Source organism: Microcebus murinus, chromosome 18 (assembly GCF_040939455.1).
Source record: "Microcebus murinus isolate Inina chromosome 18, M.murinus_Inina_mat1.0, whole genome shotgun sequence".
Taxonomy (NCBI): domain Eukaryota; kingdom Metazoa; phylum Chordata; class Mammalia; order Primates; family Cheirogaleidae; genus Microcebus; species Microcebus murinus.
The window spans coordinates 57,840,434-57,864,027 of NC_134121.1; the positions used below are offsets into that span (position 1 = coordinate 57,840,434).

A 23,594-nucleotide genomic window follows, 5' to 3' on the forward strand; every position below is an offset into this window, starting at 1 on the left:
TAGACCCCACCCCCACAACCAGCCCACTGATGCACTAGGAAGTCCCAACTCCCTGGAATGAGACAGGAGAAATATAGGCAGAGGCCCTTGCCTGACAGGCTGGGCTGCCTCTGGGGATGCAGCAGAACTAACAGCCCTCCAGAGCCCCAGACCCAGCCCCAGGGTTCTGTCCAGCAGAGGAGACTCTGACAGTTAGCAATAATCTTGCATTCCTCACCAGAAATGAGAGCTCTGCTCAAGGAGCCTAAGAAAGGCAAATTTAGCAACTCCCTGTATTAGTGCCCAAAAAGGACTTTGGCTGCAATGGCTATAGGGAAAGGTAGTCCTGGCACTGCAGCCTACCACTTCTGCTGGGTTTGGTCTGGCCACAGAGGCCAAATTAGAAACGGCTGTTTGGAAAAGGAAACAGCTTCAGTCCAGGAGCTACTGACTCATTAGTGAATAAGAGGGGGGTAGGAATCAAAACACATGGCCCAGGCCAGGCTCAGTGGCTCACGCCTATAATCCCAGCACTCTGGGAGGCCAAGGTGGAAAGATAGTTTGAGGCTAGAAATTCAAGACCAGCCTGGGCAATAGTGAGACCCCATCTCTACAAAAACTAAAAAATTAGCCAGGTATGGTGGCAAACACATGTAGTCTCAGCTACTCGGATCTATGGCAGGAGGATCTCTTGAGCCCAGGAGTTTGAGGTTGTATGAGCTTTGATGATGCTACTGCGCTATAGCCTGGAACACAGACTGAGACCCTGTCTCAAAACAAACAAAAAAATACAGCCCAAATAAAAGCCTCTCTGGTTACCAGAGGAGAGCCTAAAACACCTGCTAGACACCAGTACTATGTACTTATTTAGCATTGTGCTTCAAGACTCTCGGCCGGGCGTGGTGGCCCATGCCTGTAATCCTAGCACTCTAGAAAGCCGAGGTGGGCGGATTGCTTGAGGTCAGGAGTTCGAAACCAGGCTGAGCAAGAGCGAGACCCTGTCTCTACTATAAATAGAAATTAATTGGCCAACTAATATATATAGAAAAAATTAGCTGGGCATGGTGGCGCAAGCCTGTAGTCCCAGCTACTCGGGAGGCTGAGGTGGTAGAATTGCTTGAGCCCAGGAGTTTGAGGTTGCTGTGAGCTAGGCTGATGCCATGGCACTCACTCTAGCCTGGGCAACAAAGCAAGACTCTGTCTCAAAAAAAAAAAAAAAAAAAAAAGACTCTAGTCTTGCAAAAACCAATATGGCACATGTGTATGAAAATGAGCACTGAAAATCAGGAGACCCGGGTTTAGTGGCTTCCATCTATTATGAGCTTTGTGACTATGACCTCTCTAGACCTCTATTTATTCATCTCTAAGTCTGAAGCAATCAATTCTGCCTCATCTCCTCACAGCATCATTCCATGAGATCAGCTAAGTTCAAGAGCTTTTTAAACACAAGTGCAGAAAATCCTCCTGGGTGTCCCTTATCTGGGCACTCATAGCTTCACATGCCCAGCCACAGCCTATCATTGAGGGGCCATCAGGCTCTTTCCACAGCCCCTGCCATCACCTGCAGATGCCGTCACCTGCAGATGCCGTCACCAGATAAAATACATAGCAGGTTCAAAGCACATGACCTCACCTCCTCAAGAGATAAGCTGGGTCATATGCGTCTGTTTGGGTCCTGGACAAGAGTGGGTACTACTCAAGTGAAACCAGAAGTCCCAGCTCAGTGACACATGATGACCACAATGCCGACAGCTCAGAACTCAGGACTGAGTTGCTTGTGAGGCCAGCCATCCAAGAAGGGAGATAAGATGGGGCGATAGGTAACTACCCAAAATGCTGACCAAATCCTCACACTGCCACAGTTTCTGGGGCCTCTCAAAGAGAAGAGGAAGGTCCTGATTTTCATGCTGCCTAACACAATGGCCTTCAACAGACAGGCATCCCTTGGTGGCCCGAAGGCTGTCTCATGGTAGCTGGTTAACTAGTGTGTGCTAGGGGAAGAAATTACCTCACTGATTCTTTGCTCTACATATAAAATAATTCACTTACCCCAATTCTTCACAGAAAGTCACCAGGGCATCGAAGGCCAAGAGAGTGGCTTTATCAGATGCTTTGTTCCCTCTCTTTTCCTAGAGACAAAAACCACTTAGCAAGTCTTATAGAATTGGACAAACCTGTAGCCACAGACAGTAATGCACAGTGTCCCATGAGAACCCCCAGACCATTCAATCTGGGACTGAAGCTTTTGAGAACTTCCATTTTCAAAAAGCTCCTCCTATTCAAAAGACCCATGGACTAGCATTTGGGAAACACTATATAATGTGATCTAATTTAATAGTAAACATACATGAGTGTTGTGTATTTACATATGTATGAACATATATATTTATATACAGATTGGAGGATATATACTAAAATGTTCGGCCGGGCGCAGTGGCTCACGCTTGTAATCCTAGCACTCTGGGAGGCTGAGGCGGGCGGATTGCTCAAGGTCAGGAGTTCAAAACCAGCCTGAGCGAGACCCCGTCTCTACTATAAAAATAGAAAGAAATCAATTGGCCAACTAATATATATATATATATATATAAAAAATTAGCCGGGCATGGTGGCTCATGCCTGTAGTCCCAGCAACTCGGGAGGCTGAGGCAGTAGGATTGCTTGAGCCCAGGAGTTTGAGGTTGCTGTGAGCGAGGCTGACGCCACGGCACTCACTCTAGCCTAGGCAAGAAAGCAAGACTCTGTCTCAAAAAAAAATAATAAATAAAAAATAATAATAATAATAAAATAAAAATAAAAAAAACTAAAATGTTAACAATGAATTTGTGTGACAAATTTAAAACATGTACAATTTAAAACAAATACAATTTTAAAAATGCTGACTCAGAAGCCTGTGGTACAGGGTAGGGTAGAGGTAGGCAAGCTGCCCACTAAACAACAGAGTAAGACTGCAGGGGTGCAACCTTCCCTCCCATGCCCTTCTGTTCAAACACCCAGGGGACCAAGTGCACCCCTGGGATGACATGACCACAAAACAGGACCCTAGAGGTTTCTTGAGTCTCTGCTTACCCAGGAGGCTGACAGCAGCCCTGCTGACCCATCACTGAGCAAAGCACCCCAGATGGCACAGGGCAGGGCAAGGGGCTCTGGAAGGGGCTGATAATACAGATAGGGTGTCACCTTCTACCTGCAGGTAGGGAGCATCCTGACTGAGAAGGGTTGGTCACCAGGCCTGGACCCCAGCTCCCTTGGCCACAGGCTGACATCAGAGTAGTGGCTCATGGGAAGCAGCTAGCTGGAAGGTCTGAGGCCTGGCTCTGGAGCCAGGGAGGAGCTAGGTGAAGGAGACAGTACTGTTAAGGCAGATAAAGAGGCAGTAGCCTCAGGATTCTGCCCTCCATCCCCCAGGGTTTTCCAAGCCAAAGCCTACAACTTACTTTTAAAAAAGGAAAAAAGAAAAAAAAAACACTTAAGTTACAACTATGGGGAAAAAAAACCTTACACAAAATCCAAACCGTTTTCATCTCCCCCCTCCCACCTCTCCCTAACACAATAGTTTCCTGTTTTCATTACTTTCTTTCTTCCTTTTTTTTGTGTGTTGAGACAGAGTCTCACTCTCTCATCCTGGGTAGAGTGCAGCGGCGTTGTAGCTCACTGCAACCTCAAACTCTTGGGCTCAAGCAATCCTCTTGCCTTAGCCTCCCGAGTAGCTGGGACTACAGGTGTACACCATGACACTCAGCTGATTTTTTTTCTATTTTTAATAAAGACAGGGTCTCACTCTTTCTCAGGCTGGTCTCAAGCAATCCTGCTTTGGCCTCCCAGAGTACTAGGATTACAGGTGTGAACCACCACACCCCAGCCACTTCCTTTCTTTTTTAAATCTGGGAAGCCAGGGAATGGCTGCTGGAGAGTGGGGACAGGGACACAGTGGGACACAGCCCATCTCTGGTGGGAGGGAGGTGGCAGCACGAGTCTCTGCCACATTGTCAATCGCAGGCACCCATTAGCCAGCCTCCCTGTGGCTCCCACTGGAGGTGAGGGGGGGCAGGAACAGGTGGTTCCAATGGCTGAGCCATCAGCACTCCTGGCCTTCCCAGAGGGACTTCCTCTGCATATGTCTCTAATCAAAAAGACAGGCTCACCTTGGGCTGAAGCCAGTACAGGAGGGATGGACACTATACCTTTAGAATGTGGACACTTTGTCAGGGCAGTGGAGCTGTAAAGACAGCAGCTAACTTCCTTCCATGCCCATTCCTGGAGGTAATTTCCCTGTTACTGACTGAAGCTCTGTTCCTGCTCTGCTCTCAGGAAATTTCTGACTTCACACATTTTAAGGCTGTGCTATGGACTAGTCGCTGACTAGTGGTTATTTCTGAATAATGTGATTATCTGTCACTGGCCTTTTTTGTACATGTCTATTTACTAAAATTTCTTTTTTAAAAACTGTGAATTTTTAAAAAAAATACAGAAAAGTGAATAAAACAGACACTGATATATGAGACATTATCTATTGACTTTCTGCTTTGGGGAGGTGACTCATCCCCCCGCCCCTGCAAACACACATATTTTCTCTACTCCCAAGCCCCCAATGTTAATCTACTACCATCAAACCAACCATCAATTTCTTATTAAATCAGTAATTTCCTTATTATCTCTTTTTTTAAAAAAGCAGGATTGATCTTGACTTTATAAAATAACATGTACATAAAAGGCAGAATCAAGATCATTTAAACTCAGCCAGGCACGGTGGCTCACACCTGTAATCCTAGCCCTCTGGGAGGCCAAGGCGGGCAGATTGCTCAAGGTCAGGAGTTCAAAACCAGCCTGAGCAAGAGCGAGACCCTGTCTCTACTAAAAATAGAAAGAAATTAATTGGCCAACTAAAAATATATAGAAAAAATTATCTGGGCATGGTGGCACATGCCTGTAGTCCCAGCTACTCAGAGGCTGAGACAGAAGGATCGCTTGAGCCCAGGAGTTTGAGGTTGCTGTGAGCTAGGCTGGTGCTACGGCACTCTAGCCCGGGCAACAGAGTGAGACTGTCTCAAAAAAAAAAAAAAAAAAAAAAAAAGATCATTTAAACTTTTATGAAGGAAAAAGTCTAACCTAGGCTGGGTGCGGTGGTTCACGCCTGTAATCCTAGCACTCTGGGAGGCTGAGGTGGGCGGATAGCTCAATGTCAGGAGTTTGAAACCACCCTGAGCAAGAGTGAGACCCCATCTCTACTAAAAATAGAAAGAAATTAACTGGCCAACTAAAAATATAGAGGAAAAAAAAAATTAGCCAGGCATGGTGGCACATGCCTGTAGTCCCAGCTACTCAGGAGGCTGAGGCAGAAGGATTGCTTGAGCCCAAGAGTCTGAGGTTGCTGTGAGCTAGGCTGATGCCATGACACTCTAGCCCAGGCAACAGAGTGAGACTCTGTCTCAAAATAAATAAATAAATAAAAGTCTAACCTAGCTTGTTGCAGCTGCCTACCAACACAGCATTTCCACCTTGCTATACTTCTAGGCTGGGAGCACTATTTTATAGAAGCTCCATTTGGGCTCTGAAATAAGCTACATGGAACTGAAGAGTGGTGGGCTCAGACAGAAAAGGCTTCTATTTCCCAGGACTTACCCGAAGTTTCGATACTTCCTTCCTGATCAGAAAGCTAACTTGGTCCCGATCATTCCTAGAGTAATAGAGACGGCACCAGGAAGGCTTTCCATCCCTACCAGCCCGGCCAGACTCCTGGTAGTATCCAGCCATTGACTTGGCAATATTCCAGTGGGCGACAAACCTGTAGGATCAGAAGTGACAAGCAGCGTGAGATGTGTCAGAAGCACTAAGTGCCCCTCGCAGGAGTGATCCTGAGTTAGGAGAGCAGAGCTGTTTGCACAGTGACTAGGAGTGGGGAGGCCACCAGGTAGGAAGGCACAGGGAAGAGTCCAGAGTAAGCATGGCTAAGACACCTGTGGCCCATCAGCAGGTCTTCCTGATAGGAGCAGCCTAGAGGCCACAGCTGGAGTTAAGAAGCAACTGCAGTACATACGGGGAACCAAAAAAATAATCAGCCAGATCAGCCAGGGCCCAGTGGAAAAAATACTGGACCTAAAGAAACAAGGCTAGGTCAGACGCGGTGGCTCACGCCTGTAATCCTAGCACTCTGGGAGGCTGAGGCAGGCGGATTGCTCGAGGTCAGGAGTTCAAAACCAGCCTGAGCAAGAGCGAGACCCCGTCTCTACTATAAATAGAAAGAAATTAATTGGCCAACTAACATATATAGAAAAAATTAGCCGGGCATGGTGGTACATGCCTGTAGTCCCAGCCACTTGGGAGGCTGAGGCACTAGGACTGCTTGAGCCCAGGAGTTTGAGGTTGCTGTGAGCTAGGCTGACACCAGGGCACTCACTCTAGCCTGGGCAACAAAGTGAGACTCTGGCTCAAAAAAAAAAAAAAAAAAAAGAAAACAAAAAGAAACAAGACTAGGCTCTGCCACTTAGGAGCTACACAACCTTAAAGAAGTCCTTTATAACTTCTTTGAAGAGGGAAAGGGATAATATTTATTAAATATCAACTATGAGCCAGTTTATGTATTTGCCTCATTTAATTGTTAGTCACCATCATTTCAGGTAGCCCATTCTACAGAAGATGAACTTGAGACTCAATGAGGTAAATTGGTACAAGGTCAAAGAGTGAGGGGACAGTAGAGCTAGGATTTGAGCATAGGGGTGTCTCACTTAAAAGCTGGCTCCTAAAAAGACACTGCAGACCTAGGGCTCAAACTCTAATTCCAAAGTTTGTGTTCTTCAAATGTAATACACTAATTCCTACCCTGACTAACTCAGGGTCACTGTGAGGCTCAACGAGACCATGTATACAAGAGTGCTCCGTAAACCATACAAGGCATTATTGTTTAGTGTTAATCAAAGTAAAGGGCTTCAGGCTGTAGCCCAAAATGCCTCTTGAAGGTCAGGCCATGGCTAGAGGTAAAAGCCTCCCCAGTAGTTGCTAGTGTGGGGCTAGGAGGCTGGGATGCACCCCGACTCTTTTAGACTGGCAGTAAGCAGTAATAAAAAGTGGTAGTAATAAGAGCTTTGCCTTTGATTTCCCACCGAGAGCAGCTTAAAATATAGTCATGTCTCACTTAATGACAGAATACATTTTGAGAAATTTGTCATTAGATGATTTCATCATTGGGCAAACATTATAGAGTGTACTTACACAAACCTAGATAGCACAGCCTACTACACACCTAGACTATATGGTATAGCCTATTGCTCCCAGGTTATAAACTTGTATAGCATGTTACCATACTGAATACTGCAGGCGACTGTAACACAAATCAGCAGGTGTTAGAAATTTCTCAGCTCCTTTATAATCTTATGGGACCCCTGCTGTACACATCACCAGTTGTTGATTGAAACATCAACATGTGGAGCACGACTATAGTTTCTTCATTCTAGCCCCCTTGCAGGATTCACCCACTAAGATGTGAGGCAGCTGCATTAGTGGACAAGCCCAACAAATTGTATGCTGTCCCCTTTCCTGGGGGATGGCAGAATCGTGCTGCATAGTCAACTGGAAGCAGGCTATACAGAACTATCAGCGTTCAGGCTGTGTGCCAAGGACTCTCTCCTGGAGCCTCCTTCCCCTCTGGCCCTACGTGCACAGAGACCTGCTCATTTTAGCAGAGTACTAGAAAGCCCATCCTGGGGCAGGCCCAGATCAGAAAGTTAAGGCAAGAACTAAAGCTCACCTGACGTTGGCTTTATCCACTCCCATTCCAAAACTGATGGTTGCAACAATTACAGGGACCTTCTCCTCCATCCACTCGTTCTGCACCAGTGTTCTTTCAGAAGCCTTCAGCCCTGCAGAGGAGGGGAAGATGGGGAAGGGAACTTGCATTTCCCTTGGGATCTATTTTGGGTTTGACACTATGCTGGGCACTTCACTCTGACTCCATCACTTCCCAGCTGGATGACCTTGGGCCAGGCACTTAACCTCACTGAGCCTCAGCTGACAGACATAAAGACCCTAGCCCATGAGGGGCACAGAGCATTCAATAAACATTAGGCCATGATTCAAACCCAAGTCTGCTGGCCTCCAAAGCCTGTGCTCTTTCTATAACACCAACACCTGGGCTTATAAAAACTCATCACCTGCTGCTGGGTGGGCACGGAGTGAGTAGAAAAAGAATTCAGGAGTCACAATTCTCATTTTAGACCTCATTCATGTCTAGACTCTTTTTAGGGGATTTAAATGAATCACTTTAGCTCTGCCTGATTATCTGCAAAAAAGATAGTGGACCACCTGATAGTCAGGATCTATAAGGAACAAGAGACCAGTTAAGAGGCCTGTGAGAATGAAGAGGCCCACGTGGCCTGGGCGCACCTTACCTGCGTGGTAAGCCTTGGCGTTCACACCCCTGCAACTGAGCTCTATGGCCAGCTGTTCACAAGTCTCTCTAGTCCTGCAGTAGACAATGCCGCAGCCGGACAACAGCTGAATGGGGAGATGCAGGAAGAAAATAAGCATGGAAGGAACAATCGGTCTGCTGTAGTGTGACCTGCTTCAAGAGTAGCACTCTGCTCTTTCCCCCCGTCAGCTTCACAGTCTCCTCTGAGGCAGGACACCCAGCAGGGCTCTGCTACTTTACAAAAAGCAGGACCAAGGCTGCTCAAAACTCAACCTGGTTAACTCTTCTGCCTCCTTCCCGCAAACCTTGTGTGGTCTGCACAGGCCTCATCCAGAGGGCTGGCTGCCTGCCTTCCACAGAAGGATCCAGGACAAGAGAACCCCATTAAGGGGGACAATGCCAAGAAGTCATGAATTTTATAAGCTGGGCTAAGGAATAGAAAAAGCAAAGATCTTAGAAAACCAAGTGCCATCTCTACACTGCAGACAGCATCCCACAGCTCTAGGTGCTGCTTGGCTCCCACCCCAGTGCCTCACCCCTTTATCAGTCTTCTGTCCAAGAGCCTTAAGGCAGAAGTCCCTCAGGTTCCCGTAGAGGTCAGAAATCAGTTCCTTGAACTGCACATCATAGAAGAGGTTGGCCCGGAAGCAGGGAGTCTTGAACGTGGCAACTGGCTGCTTTAGGTGCAGGGCAGCAAACACGTCCTCTTGGACCTGCGGGGTGGCTGTGGCAGTCAAAGCCACACATGGGGTATGTCTCAGGCGGGAGCGCAGGGCACCCAAACGCAAGTAGTCAGGACGGAAGTCATGTCCCCACTGGGAAACACAATGAGCTTCATCCACAACCAAATAAGAGAGCAGGTGGCGGGATACCAGGGAGTTCAGGGTGGGTTGGAAGGAGGCTGATGCCGCCATCTCTGGGGTAATGTACAGAAGCCTGGTCTGGGGCTTTTCTTGCTCCAGGTCAGAGAGCAGCTCCTTCCTCTCCTGTGCTGAGAGCTTCGAGTTCAGGGAACGCACTTGTACCTTCAAAGCCAGCAAGTGGTCCACTTGGTCCTGAGGGCAGAACGGATAAAGCCACAGAGAGGAGTATAATTGGCCCTCAGAACTCAGGTAAATGTCATTGCAATTTCCTGGGGGATTTCCTGTCATAAAATGTCCTCCTCCTACTCTCCAGTATGTCTTCTCTTTGCACAGAAAAACAGGCTGGGTAGCACTTATCCGAAATGTTTGGGGCCAGAAGTGTTTTGGATTTCAGATATTTTTGGGTTCTGGAATATTTACATATACATAATGAGGAATCCTGGGGATGAGACCCAAGTCTAAACATGAAATTCATTTATATTTCACGTACACCTTATACACGTAGCCTGAAGGTAAGGTCATATAATTTTTTTTTGCATACTTCATGTCCTGAAAGTTTAATTTTATATATTCTTTTTAATAATTTTGTGCATGAAAAGTTTTGTCTCTGTTTTGACTGGACTCATCTCACATGAGGTCAGGTATAGAATTTCCCAGTATGGTGTCATGTGAGCACTCAAAAAGTTTCAGATTTCAGATGTTCACATTAGGGATGCTCAACCCGTACAGAAGTCAAGGTGTTTCAGTACAGGGTCTGGAGTCAAACAGACCTGGATTTAATTCTGGCTCACTTAATTGCCACATGCTCTCTGGCTGTTTCTTAACATCTAAGACTCAGTTTTCTTCCTTTCTCTTTCTCTCTCCCTTTGCTATGAAAATAGTAACTATCTATTAGGACTGTTGTATGAATTAAAGGAAATTTTACATCTCAATGATGAAATTAATGTGTATAATGCACTTAGCACAAAGCCTGAGACCTAATGAACATGCACCAAGTATTACTGCTGTTCCCTCTCTACCTTTCTTTATGGTGGTTGGATCTTAAGCACATGGCCACTCTTCCCCAATTCTGATTCTATCAGCCCATGTGCAGGCCTTAAATATAGTCACAACATCTGCAGAGCAGATGTTAACAAGTTTCTCATATTTTTTTTCTGTTTCACATACTGTGCTCTTACCAAAATAAAGCAGGTCACCAGGGATTCCTCATGTCAGTTTAGCTATCTATACATCTGCATCTTCTACCCTAACACCATGAGTACACAGATGTGTACATGTGGGACTGAGTATGTATGTACAGCTACAGTTCCATACTCCTCTGGAGAAAAAATAAGCAAAAAAGGTGAGAGATCTCAGGCCATCAAAACATAGAAGGCTCATTCATGACCCACAGAGTGATATGCACGAGTGGAGAACCCTTCATTTGGGCAATTCAGAAACCATATATAGAGAGTGAAACAGGCAAATCAGAAAAAATAATAGGCAAAAGACCAGATAAAGGAGAAGTGAAATTTCCAGCTATAAAAAACCTTCACTTAATCTTTTTGGGCTACCATCTTAATCTCCTAAGTCTCACCTGAATCAAAGCAATGAGAGGTGAGATTACAAGGGTGATGCCTTTGACCAACAGTGCAGGAAGCTGATAGCAGAGGGATTTTCCTGCCCCCGTGGGCATGCACACAAAGATATCCTTGTCCCCTGCAAAAATATAAGAAGACAGTATCTCAATGCTTCCTGCCTTTTCATCCAGGTTCTTGAAAATTAAATGAGAATGTAGGAAAAGCACCTAGCAAAGTATATGGCACAGGGGAGGGTCTCAATACAACATTAATTTCCTTCCCATCCTTTCTGTGAAAAGGGCAGGGATCCTGGGAGACTTGGAAATGTTCCCCCCACCCCCAATTCCAGTAATGGTAATGAAAACAAGGGTAGGGGCTGGGCACAGTGGCTCACGCCTGTAATCCTAGCACTCTGGAAGGCCCAGGCGGGAGGACTGCTTGAGCTCAGGAGTTCCAGACCAGCCTGACCAAGAGTGAGACCTCTTCTCTACTAAAAACAGAAAATTTAGCCAGGCATAATGTTGCACACCTGTACTCCCAGCTATTCGGGAGGCTGAGGCAAAAGGATAAGCCCAGGAATTTGAGGTTGCAGTGAGCTTCAATGATGCCACTGCATTCTACCCCGAATGACAGAGTGAGATTCTGTCTCAAAACAAAAAAACAAAACCCAAAAAAACAAAGGTAGGGAAGCCTGAGTCTGCTGAAATATAGATGATTGAATGAAACATCCATGAAAGCAGAATACTGCTAGAAAAGTTGGGATATCTGTGTAGACATGGCAGGATATTAGAGGTGTTTTGTTTATAAATGTATCATTAATATTACAGGACTGCTCCCATCTTGATCACCTCCATTTGTCACCATATCTCAGGCTTATAATATTATTAGTTCTTCTTTTGCTGGGACCCAGGCCACTCGATCTTCAACAAGGGGATGAACGAGTAGTAGGTCAGTGGTTAGGCAATTCAAGCCATCCTCACTACTGCCTACACACAAATGAACAATAATGGGAGTCTATGAACTGTTTTCAAACACAATTTGTAGCTCTAGCTATGAAATATAAGAACCAGAAGTTCTGCCATTAAAACTGCAAGCTTTGAGTGACAAGTCTAAAATATTTCCAAAACTAATTATGGACCAAGGGTAGGGAGGTAAAAAAGGGTCAGGAGAAGGGTGTTCAGCTGTGGTGTTATGGTACAGTCAGCACAAATGTAAAGGCAGGTAGCTTGGTAATATTACCTTTTACTACAGCCATGGTCGCACTCTTCTGTAGAGGCGTCTTAAAAGAGTCAAACCCAAAGACCTTCTTCAACGTGGTCTGGACTCGCCGCTCAGGGTCAAAAGGAAAGGAGGAAGGGCAGATGTTCATCTTAGTGAAAAACAGTGGCCAAATGTTAAGGCAAAAGTGGTGAAAGGTTGCCACAAGAACCCTTTGTTCTGCTTCAAAAATACAGCTTATTTTTCTCTGTGAGTAAAAACTTACTACATTAAATATATAATTTTCAAGTAATAAAGCTGCAGATGAACTGCCTCAAGCAATACATTCCTGAGTATTTAACATCTCCATTTTTATGCTCAATGAAAATAAAAATATTGAAGTGTCCCAGGCCACGGTATAGCACAGAGCTATAAATCAGTTAACGAGAAGAAACACAAAATGTCTTCGGAATAGTTGGGAGAACGTAGAATCGTCTTTCTAAGATCCACCTTCTGCTCCTTCTCTAAGTGCAGCCATGACAACCATTCTTCTCCCCCGCCCCCCGCTCTCCCTACAAGACCCCGCCCCTTCTCTCTTCCTCTGAGACCCAGATTTGCAATTTTCTCGCTTGGCCAACCGATGTCTCCCTCTGCAACGCAAGATATCGGAAGCCGGCCGTGGACTGTCCCGGAATGAAGGACTCTTGCTGGGCCCCGCTGGCTCTGGAACTACTCGAAGACCCGGGACACCAACCGCAACTCTGAGAAGCCAGAAACTGCTGCGAATTCAGCATTAGGCAGAACGCACACAACTTTATATCCGTCGCGTAGTGATGACGTTACGCTAGCGCTGTGAAGAGAAGCAGGGCAAGGCTCAGAAGCGGCCCTTTTGATTGGCTTCCAGTCTGGCGCGCGGTCTCTTGGGATCCGGAAGAAGTTGTCTTTCCGCACGGAAGTCGGCTGCTTTGAGTCATTAGAGTGAGCCACGCCGAGTCTGTGGGAATAAGATGGCGGGGAAGAAGAATGTTCTGTCGTCCCTGGCAGTTTACGCAGAAGATTCAGAGCCCGAATCTGACGGCGAGGCTGGAGTCGAAGCGGTGGGCAGCGCAGCTGGTGAGGCCCCAGTGGGAAACTGGAAGGGGAAATCAGGCGTCTGCCCGGAACACTGCCCGCCTAGCGGGGCGGGAGGGAAAGAAATGATTATTGTGCCCCCAGGAGCGGGCCCCGAAGCGCGGTAGGGGTCCCGGGTGGGATGGAGCATTATAGACTCTGTAGTAAGAATGAACCGTCTCTTTCCTGTTGTTCCCATTATTCTGCCGAAATTTACTGAAAGTTTTCTCCGTGCCGGGCATCGTGGTGGCAGAGAGATGGATGAGAGAGAGGTATTCAAGGCTGCTGAACTATCTATTCCCTCTGGGCTCGTTGTTCAGATGGGAGAGAGCAATGAGTAAAACATACGTGGAGGGTGAAAAACGTTTTGTTAAGTTTATAAGTTTTTAATTAGAAGTGTGCCCCAAACGCATCTTGGAACTTTTAAAAGTGAATATATCTGGTCTCCAAAGTAAGATGTATTTTGGTACATCCGGAGTGAGATATGGGCATTTGTGAACTCTTTAAGGTTCCTGCGTGATTCTGTTACTTTGTGAATTTGTAAAGCCTATTGGTGATTTTGTTGTCGTCCTCAAGTTGAGAATCACAAAGTTAAAGAAGGGGAATAGATTTCTTGGGGAGAATGGAGAGAGCAAGTTACCTAGTATTTTATATCTGGACCTTGGTTTCTTCATCTGGAAAGTGAGAGGTATTAGATTAGCTACTCTCATATTTTGTTGTTTTGTATGGTCTCTTCCAGTCAGAATGCTCCCATTGGTTTCCTAGCACTATGTAGTGTTTTTGTTTGTTTTGCTTTAAATTAAGAAAAAGGTTTTTTCAAGTAGGTTTGATTTGGAAACCCGTTGGAGTGCCCCTGGTCCTGTTCGAGGAAAAAGCATACAAAAATGAGGAAGACAGTCCCTCTGTCTTGTTCAAGAAGACTAGTTCACAGTTGCCTATGGTATAAGGTTGAGATATGAGATGTGTGTTAAAAGAGGTGTTCAAACAATGTGCTATTATTCAGAGAAGGGAAGGATTCAACTGACATAATAGACAGGCTGAATCTGTTGGTTTTTTTCCCTATTCTTTTAATGATTTTGTCCACTAAATTTTGGCTTTCCTGAGGGCAGGATTTGGGCCTGTGGTCACTTACATGAGATTTAGGTTTCCCTTTTATCTTCAGAGATAGTCCTAGCCACTCAAGTCACTGGAAAATTTTCTTACATCCCCTATACTTTTTTTTTTTTTTTTTTTTAACTGTTTCAGAAGAGAAAGGTGGGTTGGTATCTGATGCCTATGGAGAGGACGACTTTTCTCGCCTAGGGGGTGATGAAGATGGTTATGAGGAAGAAGAGGACGAAAACAGCAAACAGTCGGTAGGTAAATCTCCTAAATCAAGACTGGCTCAAAGCACCATTTCATGTGTCAGAAACTTTCTGACTATGCCAACAGTTTTCCATTTCATGGCTAACCTCATACCACCCCCCCCACCCTTTGGTTTGGTATTAAACTGAGTTGGATATCATTAGTCCTGTTGAAAATTAAATTTATTTTCACCTGGATCATTTAATCTTTGAAATGAAATTAATCTTTGAAATGAAACTTTGGGGAAAAAATAGTGAACTATTTTATTTAACCCAGATATCAGTGAGTATTTTATGTTGCATGTCCCATTTTAAATAATTTGTTCTATTTGTAGCATTCACCCTAATTGGTCCATCATTTATATCTGCAGTCAACTCTGCATTGTTCTTAATCTTGGTTGGGGCTCATTCAAATCTTTCAGTTTATTAACAAGGTAAGGAATGAAAATTATTTAGTTTTCACCTGCTTTGATCCTCCTTAACTTCTTTCTTGACATTTTACTTGTCAGTTTTTATCAGGGTGCTTTGGTTCTTGATCATAAATCCTGCCTGAAGTTTGGTAGGTGCTGGCTAACAAAGAAAGGAGAACTTGTGCCTTTATTAACAAGAAAGACTTTAGGATCACAATCACCTGAGGAGCATGAGCCAGCATTTTAAAGTTTGGAGAAAAAGCAATGAATTTCAGGCTGGTGCTTAGTACAAAAACATACAAAGTTGAATCTGGATATCAGATCTGGCTACTTAGCAGCAGTTTTAAACACTCATGATGGGTCAGGCACAGTGGCTCATGCCTGTAATCCTATCACTCTGGAAGGCTGAGGCGTGTGAATCACTCGAGGTCAGGAGTCCAAAATCAGCCTGAACAAGAGCGAGCCCCCGTCTCTACTAAAAATAGAAAGAAATTAATTGGCCAACTAAAAATATATAGAGAAAAAATTAACCAGGCATGGTGGCGCATGCCTGTAGTCCCAGCTACTCAGGAGGCTGAGGCAGGAGGATCACTTGAGTCCAGGAGTTGGAGGTTGCTGTGAGCTAGGCTGACTCCACAACATGCTAGCCCAGGCAACCAAGCGAGACTCTGTCTCAAAAAAAAAACCACTCATGATGTTTGAAACCAGCCTGAGCAAGAGGGAGACCCCGTCTTTACTAAAAATAGAAAGAAATTAATTGGCCAACTAAAAATATAGAGAAAAAATTAGCCGGGCATGGTGGCGCATGCCTGTAGTCCCAGCTACTCAGGAGGCTGAGACAGAAGGATTGTTTGAGCCCAGGAGTTTGAGGTTGCTGTGAGCTAGGCTGATGCCACAGTACTCTAGCCCGGGCAACAGGGTGAGACTCTGTCTTAGAAAAAAAGAAAAGAAAACGCTCATGATGTACTTTATTTTTATTTATTTATTTACTTATTTTTGTTTTTTGAGACAATAGTCTGGCTCTGTTGCCGGGTTAGAGTGCAGTGGATCAACATAGTTCATTACACCCTCAAACTCCTGAGCTCATGCAATCCTCCTGCCTCAGCCTCCTGAATAGCTGTGATTACAGGTATGAGTCACCACGCCCAGCTAATTTTTTCTATTTTGGGTAGAGATGGGATCTTGCTCTTGCTCAGACTGTTCTCAAACTCCTGACCTCAAGCGATCCTCCCACCTCAGCCTCCCAGAATGGTAGGAATATAGGTGTGAACCACCATGCCCAGCCTATTACTTATATAAAAATTTTGTTATATGGTGATATGTAAATGTTAGCATTTTAATGCTTTCCACATTAAACAGAAATGTATTTTGTATTTTATGCTCTTAGGAGATATTTTCATGCCTTGAGCCCCGCCCATTAATGCTGATAATTCAGAGTTGACTGAAATTGTTTAGAAAAGTTTACAGGTGGTTTTATTTTTCTGACTTTTCTCAAGTACATACAAATTGGCTTAATATCCATAATTGTTTTCTTTCCTAAATTTGCATAGCATGTATTTGAGGTGTTCCATATTGGCTTTGCTTAGAATTTTCAGCATGTTTAAGCTTTATTTCATATTTTAGTAAAATCCTCTCGTCAAATCCAATATAGACATTCTGAAATGTAATTGTATTCAGCTGAGCTCTGTCTCTGATTATTGATTTCAATTGAGATTATGAGATTGCATTTGAAAACTTTGACTCACTAGTACCTTATAGGGTAGTTAAAACCTATCAAAACCATCAGTATAGTCCGTTAAGTCTCTTTACCTGGAGTGCTCTGTAATGTTTGGGTAAAGTGTAGCTTTGTTGAAAATAATGGTTTAAAGTGAAACTTGTTTTTCCTAGGCATTTAGTTAAAGGTTCTGTGCATTGGGAATGTTCTGGGTAGTGGAGGTGATGTGGATTAACTAGCTACTAAGGTACATCATCCAGCATCTGCTCCCTATCTTTGACCTTCATAGCATCAGTGTTGAGTGGAACGATGGGTTTGCTTTGGAAAATGCCTTACCCACGTGATGCTTTGTGTCAGGCAGGGCTCATTTGGATAAAGAACAAGACTTGGTAGGATGGGTCAATCTGTGAGAACTCAGATGGAGGCAGAGCTCCCTCAATGAGATCCAGGGAAGCCTGGGCATTGCTCTTTGGTCCTGCCTTTCCTGGGTCACTTGCTCTGGTCATATGGTGCCTACTTTCCTGTGTTCATGTTAGTACAAATGCTACTGGGTTGAGGTACTAGGGTATTGCTATGTGTGAGTCATGTCACTTTGATGTTGATGTTTTGGTAGGTCTGAGTCTGTATATGTGTATATGAGAGGCAAAGGAGGGGAAACAAGGTTCTTAATCCTAGTTTAAATAATTCATATTTCAGTGGGAACACTATTTTCTCTTTTATCCTATGGCTGGGTTTTGCTCTTTTCTGAAACATATTGCAACCTTTCTCCATTTTTTTATGTGATTTTTAACTTGGGCATTTTCATTGACGTGGACTGTGGCACCACTAGAATAACTACTGACTTTGAGCTGCTGGTGTTTTCTGGTTTTTCCCCCCTTCTCTTTCTCTAGTTCTGGGTCATGTGGTAGGGGAGGGATTCTTGGTGGGATGACCCCAGCTGGGTAAATGGGCTGTTTGCTCCAGCCCCTAGTTATGCATGTGAGACCCCTCAGGCCCACTCCTTTAAGCTTAATCCTCTAAATTCTTTGTCTTGTAGGAAGATGACGATTCAGAGACTGAAAAACCTGAGGCTGATGACCCAAAGGTATTTGGTGTTGGCTGTGGTGGGGTGGCTGGATGCAAACAAGGTGTTTCAACATTATGGTTCAGTTCATATGTCTGGTCAAGATCTGTCCCACTAACACACTATGTGACCATGTGGATATTTTCTAGGATAAAACCAGCTTTATAAAGAAAGAACCTAGCAGAGTGGATTTCTGCAGATTATGCTATATCTGTAGATTAGGAAAGCAAAAGGACTGAGTCCAACAACCCACTTGCACTTTGCATCGTGGGTCACTGCCCCTTCAGGTGGGTTAGATATGGGACTGTTTCTAGGCTCAGAAAAGTATAAGGGCCACCTTGCATGCTCTGAGTTCTCTAATCATCTAGAAGTGAATAAGAGACTATAAGACTCAGACCAAAGTGAGGCCTCTCCACAGTTGTTAGGGATACTGAGCCTAATTCTGATTTTTTTAGGGATGTGCCCTTCCACTCTTGGGCAAGCCATGCAGAATGGTCTTTTTTGAAACAACATAGCCATTCTTATAGTCCCATCCTAATAGCAGCTGAGAGTAATTTACAGCAATTCCTGTAACATTCCTTAAGGATCCTATCATGGTAAAGATTAAGACCCTCGGCCGGGCGCTGTGGCTCACGCCTGTAATCCTAGCTCTTGGGAGGCCGAGGCGGGCGGATTGCTCGAGGTCAGGAGTTCAAAACCAGCCTGAGCGAGACCCCGTCTCTACTATAAATAGAAAGAAATTAATTGGCCAACTGATATATATATATAAAAAAAATTAGCCGGGCATGGTGGCGCATGCCTGTAGTCCCAGCTACCCAGGAGGCTGAGGCAGAAGGATCACTCGAGCCCAGGAGTTTGAGGTTGCTGTGAGCTAGGCTGACGCCACGGCACTTACTCTAGCATGGGCAACAAAGTGAGACTCTGTCTCAAAAAAAAAAAAAAGATTAAGACCCTCTTGTGTTGATTAAGTTGCTGTGCTGCGCGCTGGGCATTAGAAATGTCCCTGTTGAAAAATCATTCTTTTTTTTTTCCTTGAGACATAGTCTCACCTTGTTGCCCAGGCTAGAGTGAGTGTCGTGGCATCAGCCTAGCTCACAGCAACCTCAAACTCCTGGGCTCAAGTGATCTTCCTGCCTCAGCCTCCTGAGTAGCTGGGACTACAGGCATGCACCACAGTGCCCGGCTAATTTTTTCTATATATATTAGTTGGCCAATTAATTTCATTCTATTTATAGTAGAGATGGGGGTCTCACTCTTGCTCAGACTGGTTTCGAACTCCTGGCCTTGAGCAATCCGCCCGCCTTGGCCTCCCAGAGTGCTAGGATTACAGGTGTGAGCCATCGCACCTGGCCAGAAGACTCATTCTTTATGAGACAATTTTTTTTTCTCAAAGAGAAATACTAATCCCATCACTTTAGGTCTGGGGAATGGTGACCAAGGTTTGCAATTAGAAGCTACTTTGAAACCAACTGTAGCCTTAAAGGCAACCTAGTGGAATTTAAGAAAATATGTCTGATTATAACCTAAAACAGCAGTATACTTGAAAGTGTAGTGTGAGCTGTTCCATATTTAAACTGATTCTGTGATTGGATGGAACTGTGTGCAGCCATTGAAATAAATCATGAAAAGTTGTGAATGATAGAACATGTTTTACCAAGAAAGAAAGTTTTGGCACCAGTACGCAGGAGAAGGAAAAAATGAACCCTAGAATCTCTTAAATGCAAGCTCTTTTCTGTGCTGAGTGCAGAACCAAGGCGTAACAACTCATCCAAGCATTACTGGCAAGAGGATATGAGGCAGGCCTGTGGCCCCATAGATCAAAGATGGTTGCATCTCTGCTCAGGCTTGCAGAAAGAAGGCAATCGGTAGTATTAGTATTAGTATTAGTATTCCTTCTCTGTCATAGTATTTGGGGTATATGGGACTTAGAGCCTGCATGTAAAACAAACACAGGGGAGATGTCAGATGTTGGGATTCAGTGTATAGGGAAAGGAGGATTTGGGAGCCCTGGAGCCTATACGTATACAGTTGCAGCCTTTGCTTAAGGCTGGAAGGCCTCCTGGTGAAGTTGGCTGGAGAGCAGGGTGCATGCACTTAACTGTCACCCCTTCTAGAGTGCTGTGATCCAGGCAGCAAATCCCTGGGGAATGATATGCCTTTGTGAGTTGGATGGTAGAGAGACATGAAAAATAAAACAGACTTCACTATTGTCTGAGAGCAGTTGCTAAAGAATGGGGGAAATACCAAAAAGACAAAGTTGGGAAGAGTGTGAGTGTGTCTTTTGTGTTCAGCCTCCCCTTCTCAAGCACATGTCAAGATTGGGAAGACCTGTCTACTTGTGCCTTGACTAATTTGCTTCACTGTACCTCATTCAGTCACTTGAACTTCTTATTCAAATCTTATTAAGTCTTATTTTGGAATGAAAAGTTTTCAACAAACAATTTCTGTTCCTGTTGGAGAGCCTTCAGAAACCAGAACATAAAATCTAGCCCTCAAAGTAACTTGATTTAGTTCTTTTGGTGGATGATTATGTAGGGTTTAGACAGAGCTTGCTAGCTTAGATGTCCTCCAGTCCCCAGTGGCTGCCAGAGGCCAACCTTGGAGAGTCCTCAGGGAATATCCAAGGACTAGAAATGATCCCCAGCCTGAGTCTTCTGTGATGCCCTTGTCTTAGGCTTGGCCCTGGCTGCCTCCTGCCTGACTTTGCATCAGACTGTCTTCCAGGTAGTAGCCTGTACCTCAAATCTAGAACTTTTTCTGGCACATTTAAGTTTTATTTTAATTGATATTTTATAGCATTTTTTATATTCTAAACTCTTAATTTTGAATATTTCTGCCTTAAGCATATGAAGTTTCTAACAATAGGATGTTTCTGGTGGATCTTTGTTAGAGGTGTCATTTATTTTGTTAGCATGTGGATTGCTGTCATAATTGTCTTTGCCACTAGATGGCATTCTCCCTTCTACTTTGGCTTTTTGAGATCTGCTTTTAATATATTCTATAACTATTCTCAAAACATTTTAGATTCTTTACACAATTAAAAATTGATAATCTTAAAGAGATTTTGTTCATTTTGGTTTTATCCATTTATGTTTACTGTTGTTAAAACTAAGAAAATTTTAAATTATTTATTTAAAAATAAACCTATTACATATCTAATAACATTTTTAGGAAAAATAAGTATTTCTGAAACAAAAAAAGTTAGTGCAGAGTGGCATTTGTTTTACAAGTTTCTTTAATGTCTGGCTTAATAGAAGACAGCTGGATTTCATAACTGCTTCATTCAATATGTTGCAATATGTTATGTTGCAACATATTTTGCAACAGATTGAAGTATTTGAAGGAAACCTGGTCTTACACAGGTAGTTGGAAAGAGAGAAGTATTTTAATAGCCCTTTCAGGTCATTGTAGATACTCTTTGATACTTCATCAAAACTCAGCAAGCAATAGTTTCCTAAAAAAGGATAGTTGCAACATGGAATGTGAAACCTTATCAGTGAACTTTTGTATTGTTTCACTAAAATCCACTGGTCTGTTTTGTACTTTGAATGGATCTTTTACCCATATACGACTGTACATCATCATCAGGCACCAGTGATTTGAAAATTGTTGATTTATTGAGTTATACAAATCTCTTAAATATTGACACATTTTGTTCTATAATACCCAAAAAATCTTATTTATTAAAGACATTACTGATCTCATCAGACAAACTGTTAATGGTTGGGCACAGTGGCTTACACCTGTAATCCCAACACTTTTCCAAGCCAAGGCAGGAGGATCACTTGGGGCCAGGATTTAGAGACCAGCCTGGACAACATAGTGAGACCCTGTCTCTACAAAAAAATTTAAAAATCAGCTAGGTGTGGTGACACACACCTGTAGTCCCAGCAACTCAGGAGGCTGAGGCAGGAGGATCACTTGAGCCCAGGAGTTCAATCAAGGCTGCAGTGAACTGTGATCACACTGCTGCACTCCAGCCCAGGCAACAGAGTGAGACCCTGTCTCAAAAATAAAAAGCCATTAAGTATTGGAAAGCTGTCAGACTCGCAGTAGGGAGTACACATTTTCCAGGAATCTAATCATTTTTGCTTGAAAGCTTGAATTTTATCATTGCCAATAAGTACTATTGAGAGTTTTCCTTGAGGTAAGTAACAGGCTTCATTTTTGAAAATATGTCTGCCAGATACCCAAGTCCAGATAACCAGTTTGTCTGTCATTGTTTCAAGTAAAAATGGTCTTCCATGAAGAAAATGGCCAGTTCAACTTGTAACTGGAAATCACATAAACTAGTCTACCCTTAGTGGTGGTTTCACTTACCTGGAGTCAACTTCAATTCAAAAATATTACATGCAGTAAGATAGTTTGAGAGGGACCATGTTCACATTACTTTTATTATAGTATATTCTTATAACCATGCTATTTTTATTACTAATCTGTTACTGTGCCTAGTTTTGGGGGGTTTTTTCTCCCCCTGTGACAAGGTATGCACTGTCACCCAGGTTGGAGTGTAGTAATGCAATCATAGCTCACTGTAACCTCGAAGTCCTGGGCTCAAGCAGTCCTCCCACCTCAGCCTTCCAAAGTGCTGGGATTATAGGCATGAGCCACTGCACCTGGCTGTGCCTAGTTTATAAATTAAACTTTATCAAAGGTGTGTATGTATAGGAGAAAATGTAGTATATGTATAGTTCAGTACTATCCATGGTTTCAGGCAACCACTGGGAGTCTTGGAATATATCCTCCATGGATAAGGAGGGACTGTTATATATGCTTTTGCTTGAGAGAACCTCTAACTTTGGTATGCAGCAGAAGTGTTTATGCATACCTCTCATGTCATTGCACAAATTTATTTTTTATTTTTTGAGACAGAGTCTTGCTTTGTCACCCGGGCTAGAGTGCCATGGTGTCAGCCTAGCTTACTGCAACCTCAGACTCCTGAGCTCAAGCGATCCTGCCTCAGCCTCCCCTGTAGCTGGGACTACAGGCGCGTGCCACCACACCCAGCTAATTTTTTCTCTGGTTTTTTTTTTTTTTTTTTTATTTTTTAGCAGAGATGGGGTTTCTTTCTTGCTCAGGTCAGTCTCAAACTCCTGACTTCAAGGGAACCTCCTGCCTTGGCCTCCCAGAGTGCTGGGATTACAGGCATGAGCCATCATGCCTGGCCTCACACAAAATGTTAAAGAGATTTGTGTGATCTCTTTAAACATTGAGATCTAATAAAACTAATCACTTTTTACTGCTTTGTCAGAACATTCTTAAGTGAAATTGGCTTTTTTTTTTTTAATTGACTGTATAATGACTACTGCTACAGTTAGGTGCTGCTACCTTGATTTGTTCTGAAGGCCAGCAGTTTACTCATCGTTGCTTGTGCACATGTCTACACAATGAAAATGGCAAATAATTGACTTACTATTATGAAAACAGTTTTGCCCTTATAGACATCCAGGGGTCCACAGACCAGCTTTGAGAACCACTATTCTTCTAAAACAGAAATTGTGGGTTGGTGATATTAAACAGTTGTTTGAGAACTGTTTTTATTGCACTACAAATGTCCACTAAGTTGTTAGCCTTATGGGGTCCTGAGCTACATTGGGGGAGGTATAGTATCCAGAGTAAGATGGTTCAGCCCAGTGTGCTGGGGAGAAGTTAAAGCTCTGGAATCAGAACTCAGTTTGAATTCTAGCTCTGTTTGGGGAAGTCTTTTAACCTCAGTTTTTTCACCTGGAAAATAGCATCATCATAAAATCTGCCTCATTCATTTTATGAAAATTAAGTCAAAGCGAAGTTCAGTCGTCCCTCAATATTCATGGGAATTGGTTCCATGACCTCCTGCAGATACCAAAATCTGCAGGTGCTTCAGTCCCTGATGTAAACTGGCATAGTATTTGCATATAACCTATATACATCCTCCTGTATACTTTTTAAATCATCTCTAGGTTGCTTATAATACCT

The 23,594-nt window shown here is 43.8% G+C and overlaps 2 protein-coding genes across 9 annotated transcripts in view; one reads left to right on the forward strand and one right to left on the reverse strand.

Moving 5' to 3' along the window:
• Positions 1–12,816, reverse strand: part of RECQL5 (RecQ like helicase 5) — a 35,745-nt gene extending 22,929 nt beyond the window's left edge. For 4 of the 5 annotated variants that reach the window (XR_012913109.1, XM_075994750.1, XM_075994749.1 and 1 more), the window contains exons 1-7: positions 12,042–12,816; positions 10,820–10,941; positions 8,917–9,435; positions 8,361–8,466; positions 7,721–7,832; positions 5,599–5,761; positions 2,029–2,108 (exon numbers count right to left, since the gene is read on the reverse strand). Coding sequence is in view for 4 of the 5 variants with exons in the window: in XM_075994750.1 (XP_075850865.1) it covers positions 2,029–2,108; positions 5,599–5,761; positions 7,721–7,832; positions 8,361–8,466; positions 8,917–9,435; positions 10,820–10,941; positions 12,042–12,171 (1,232 nt within the window). In the remaining variant the exon portion in view is untranslated. The remainder of the gene's footprint in view (positions 1–2,028; positions 2,109–5,598; positions 5,762–7,720; positions 7,833–8,360; positions 8,467–8,916; positions 9,436–10,819; positions 10,942–12,041) is intronic. The other variant, XM_012778822.3, reaches the window with a different exon arrangement.
• Positions 12,817–12,943: 127 nt separating this feature from the next.
• The window catches only part of SAP30BP (SAP30 binding protein), a 37,809-nt gene continuing 27,158 nt past the window's right edge, over positions 12,944–23,594 (forward strand). The window contains exons 1-3 of one of the 4 annotated variants that reach the window (XM_012778826.2): positions 12,944–13,112; positions 14,355–14,464; positions 17,613–17,660. In XM_012778826.2, the coding sequence (XP_012634280.1) occupies positions 13,007–13,112; positions 14,355–14,464; positions 17,613–17,660 (264 nt within the window). In that variant the 5' untranslated portion in view covers positions 12,944–13,006. The remainder of the gene's footprint in view (positions 13,113–14,354; positions 14,465–17,612; positions 17,661–23,594) is intronic. The other 3 variants (XM_075994753.1, XM_012778824.2, XM_012778825.3) reach the window with 3 other exon arrangements.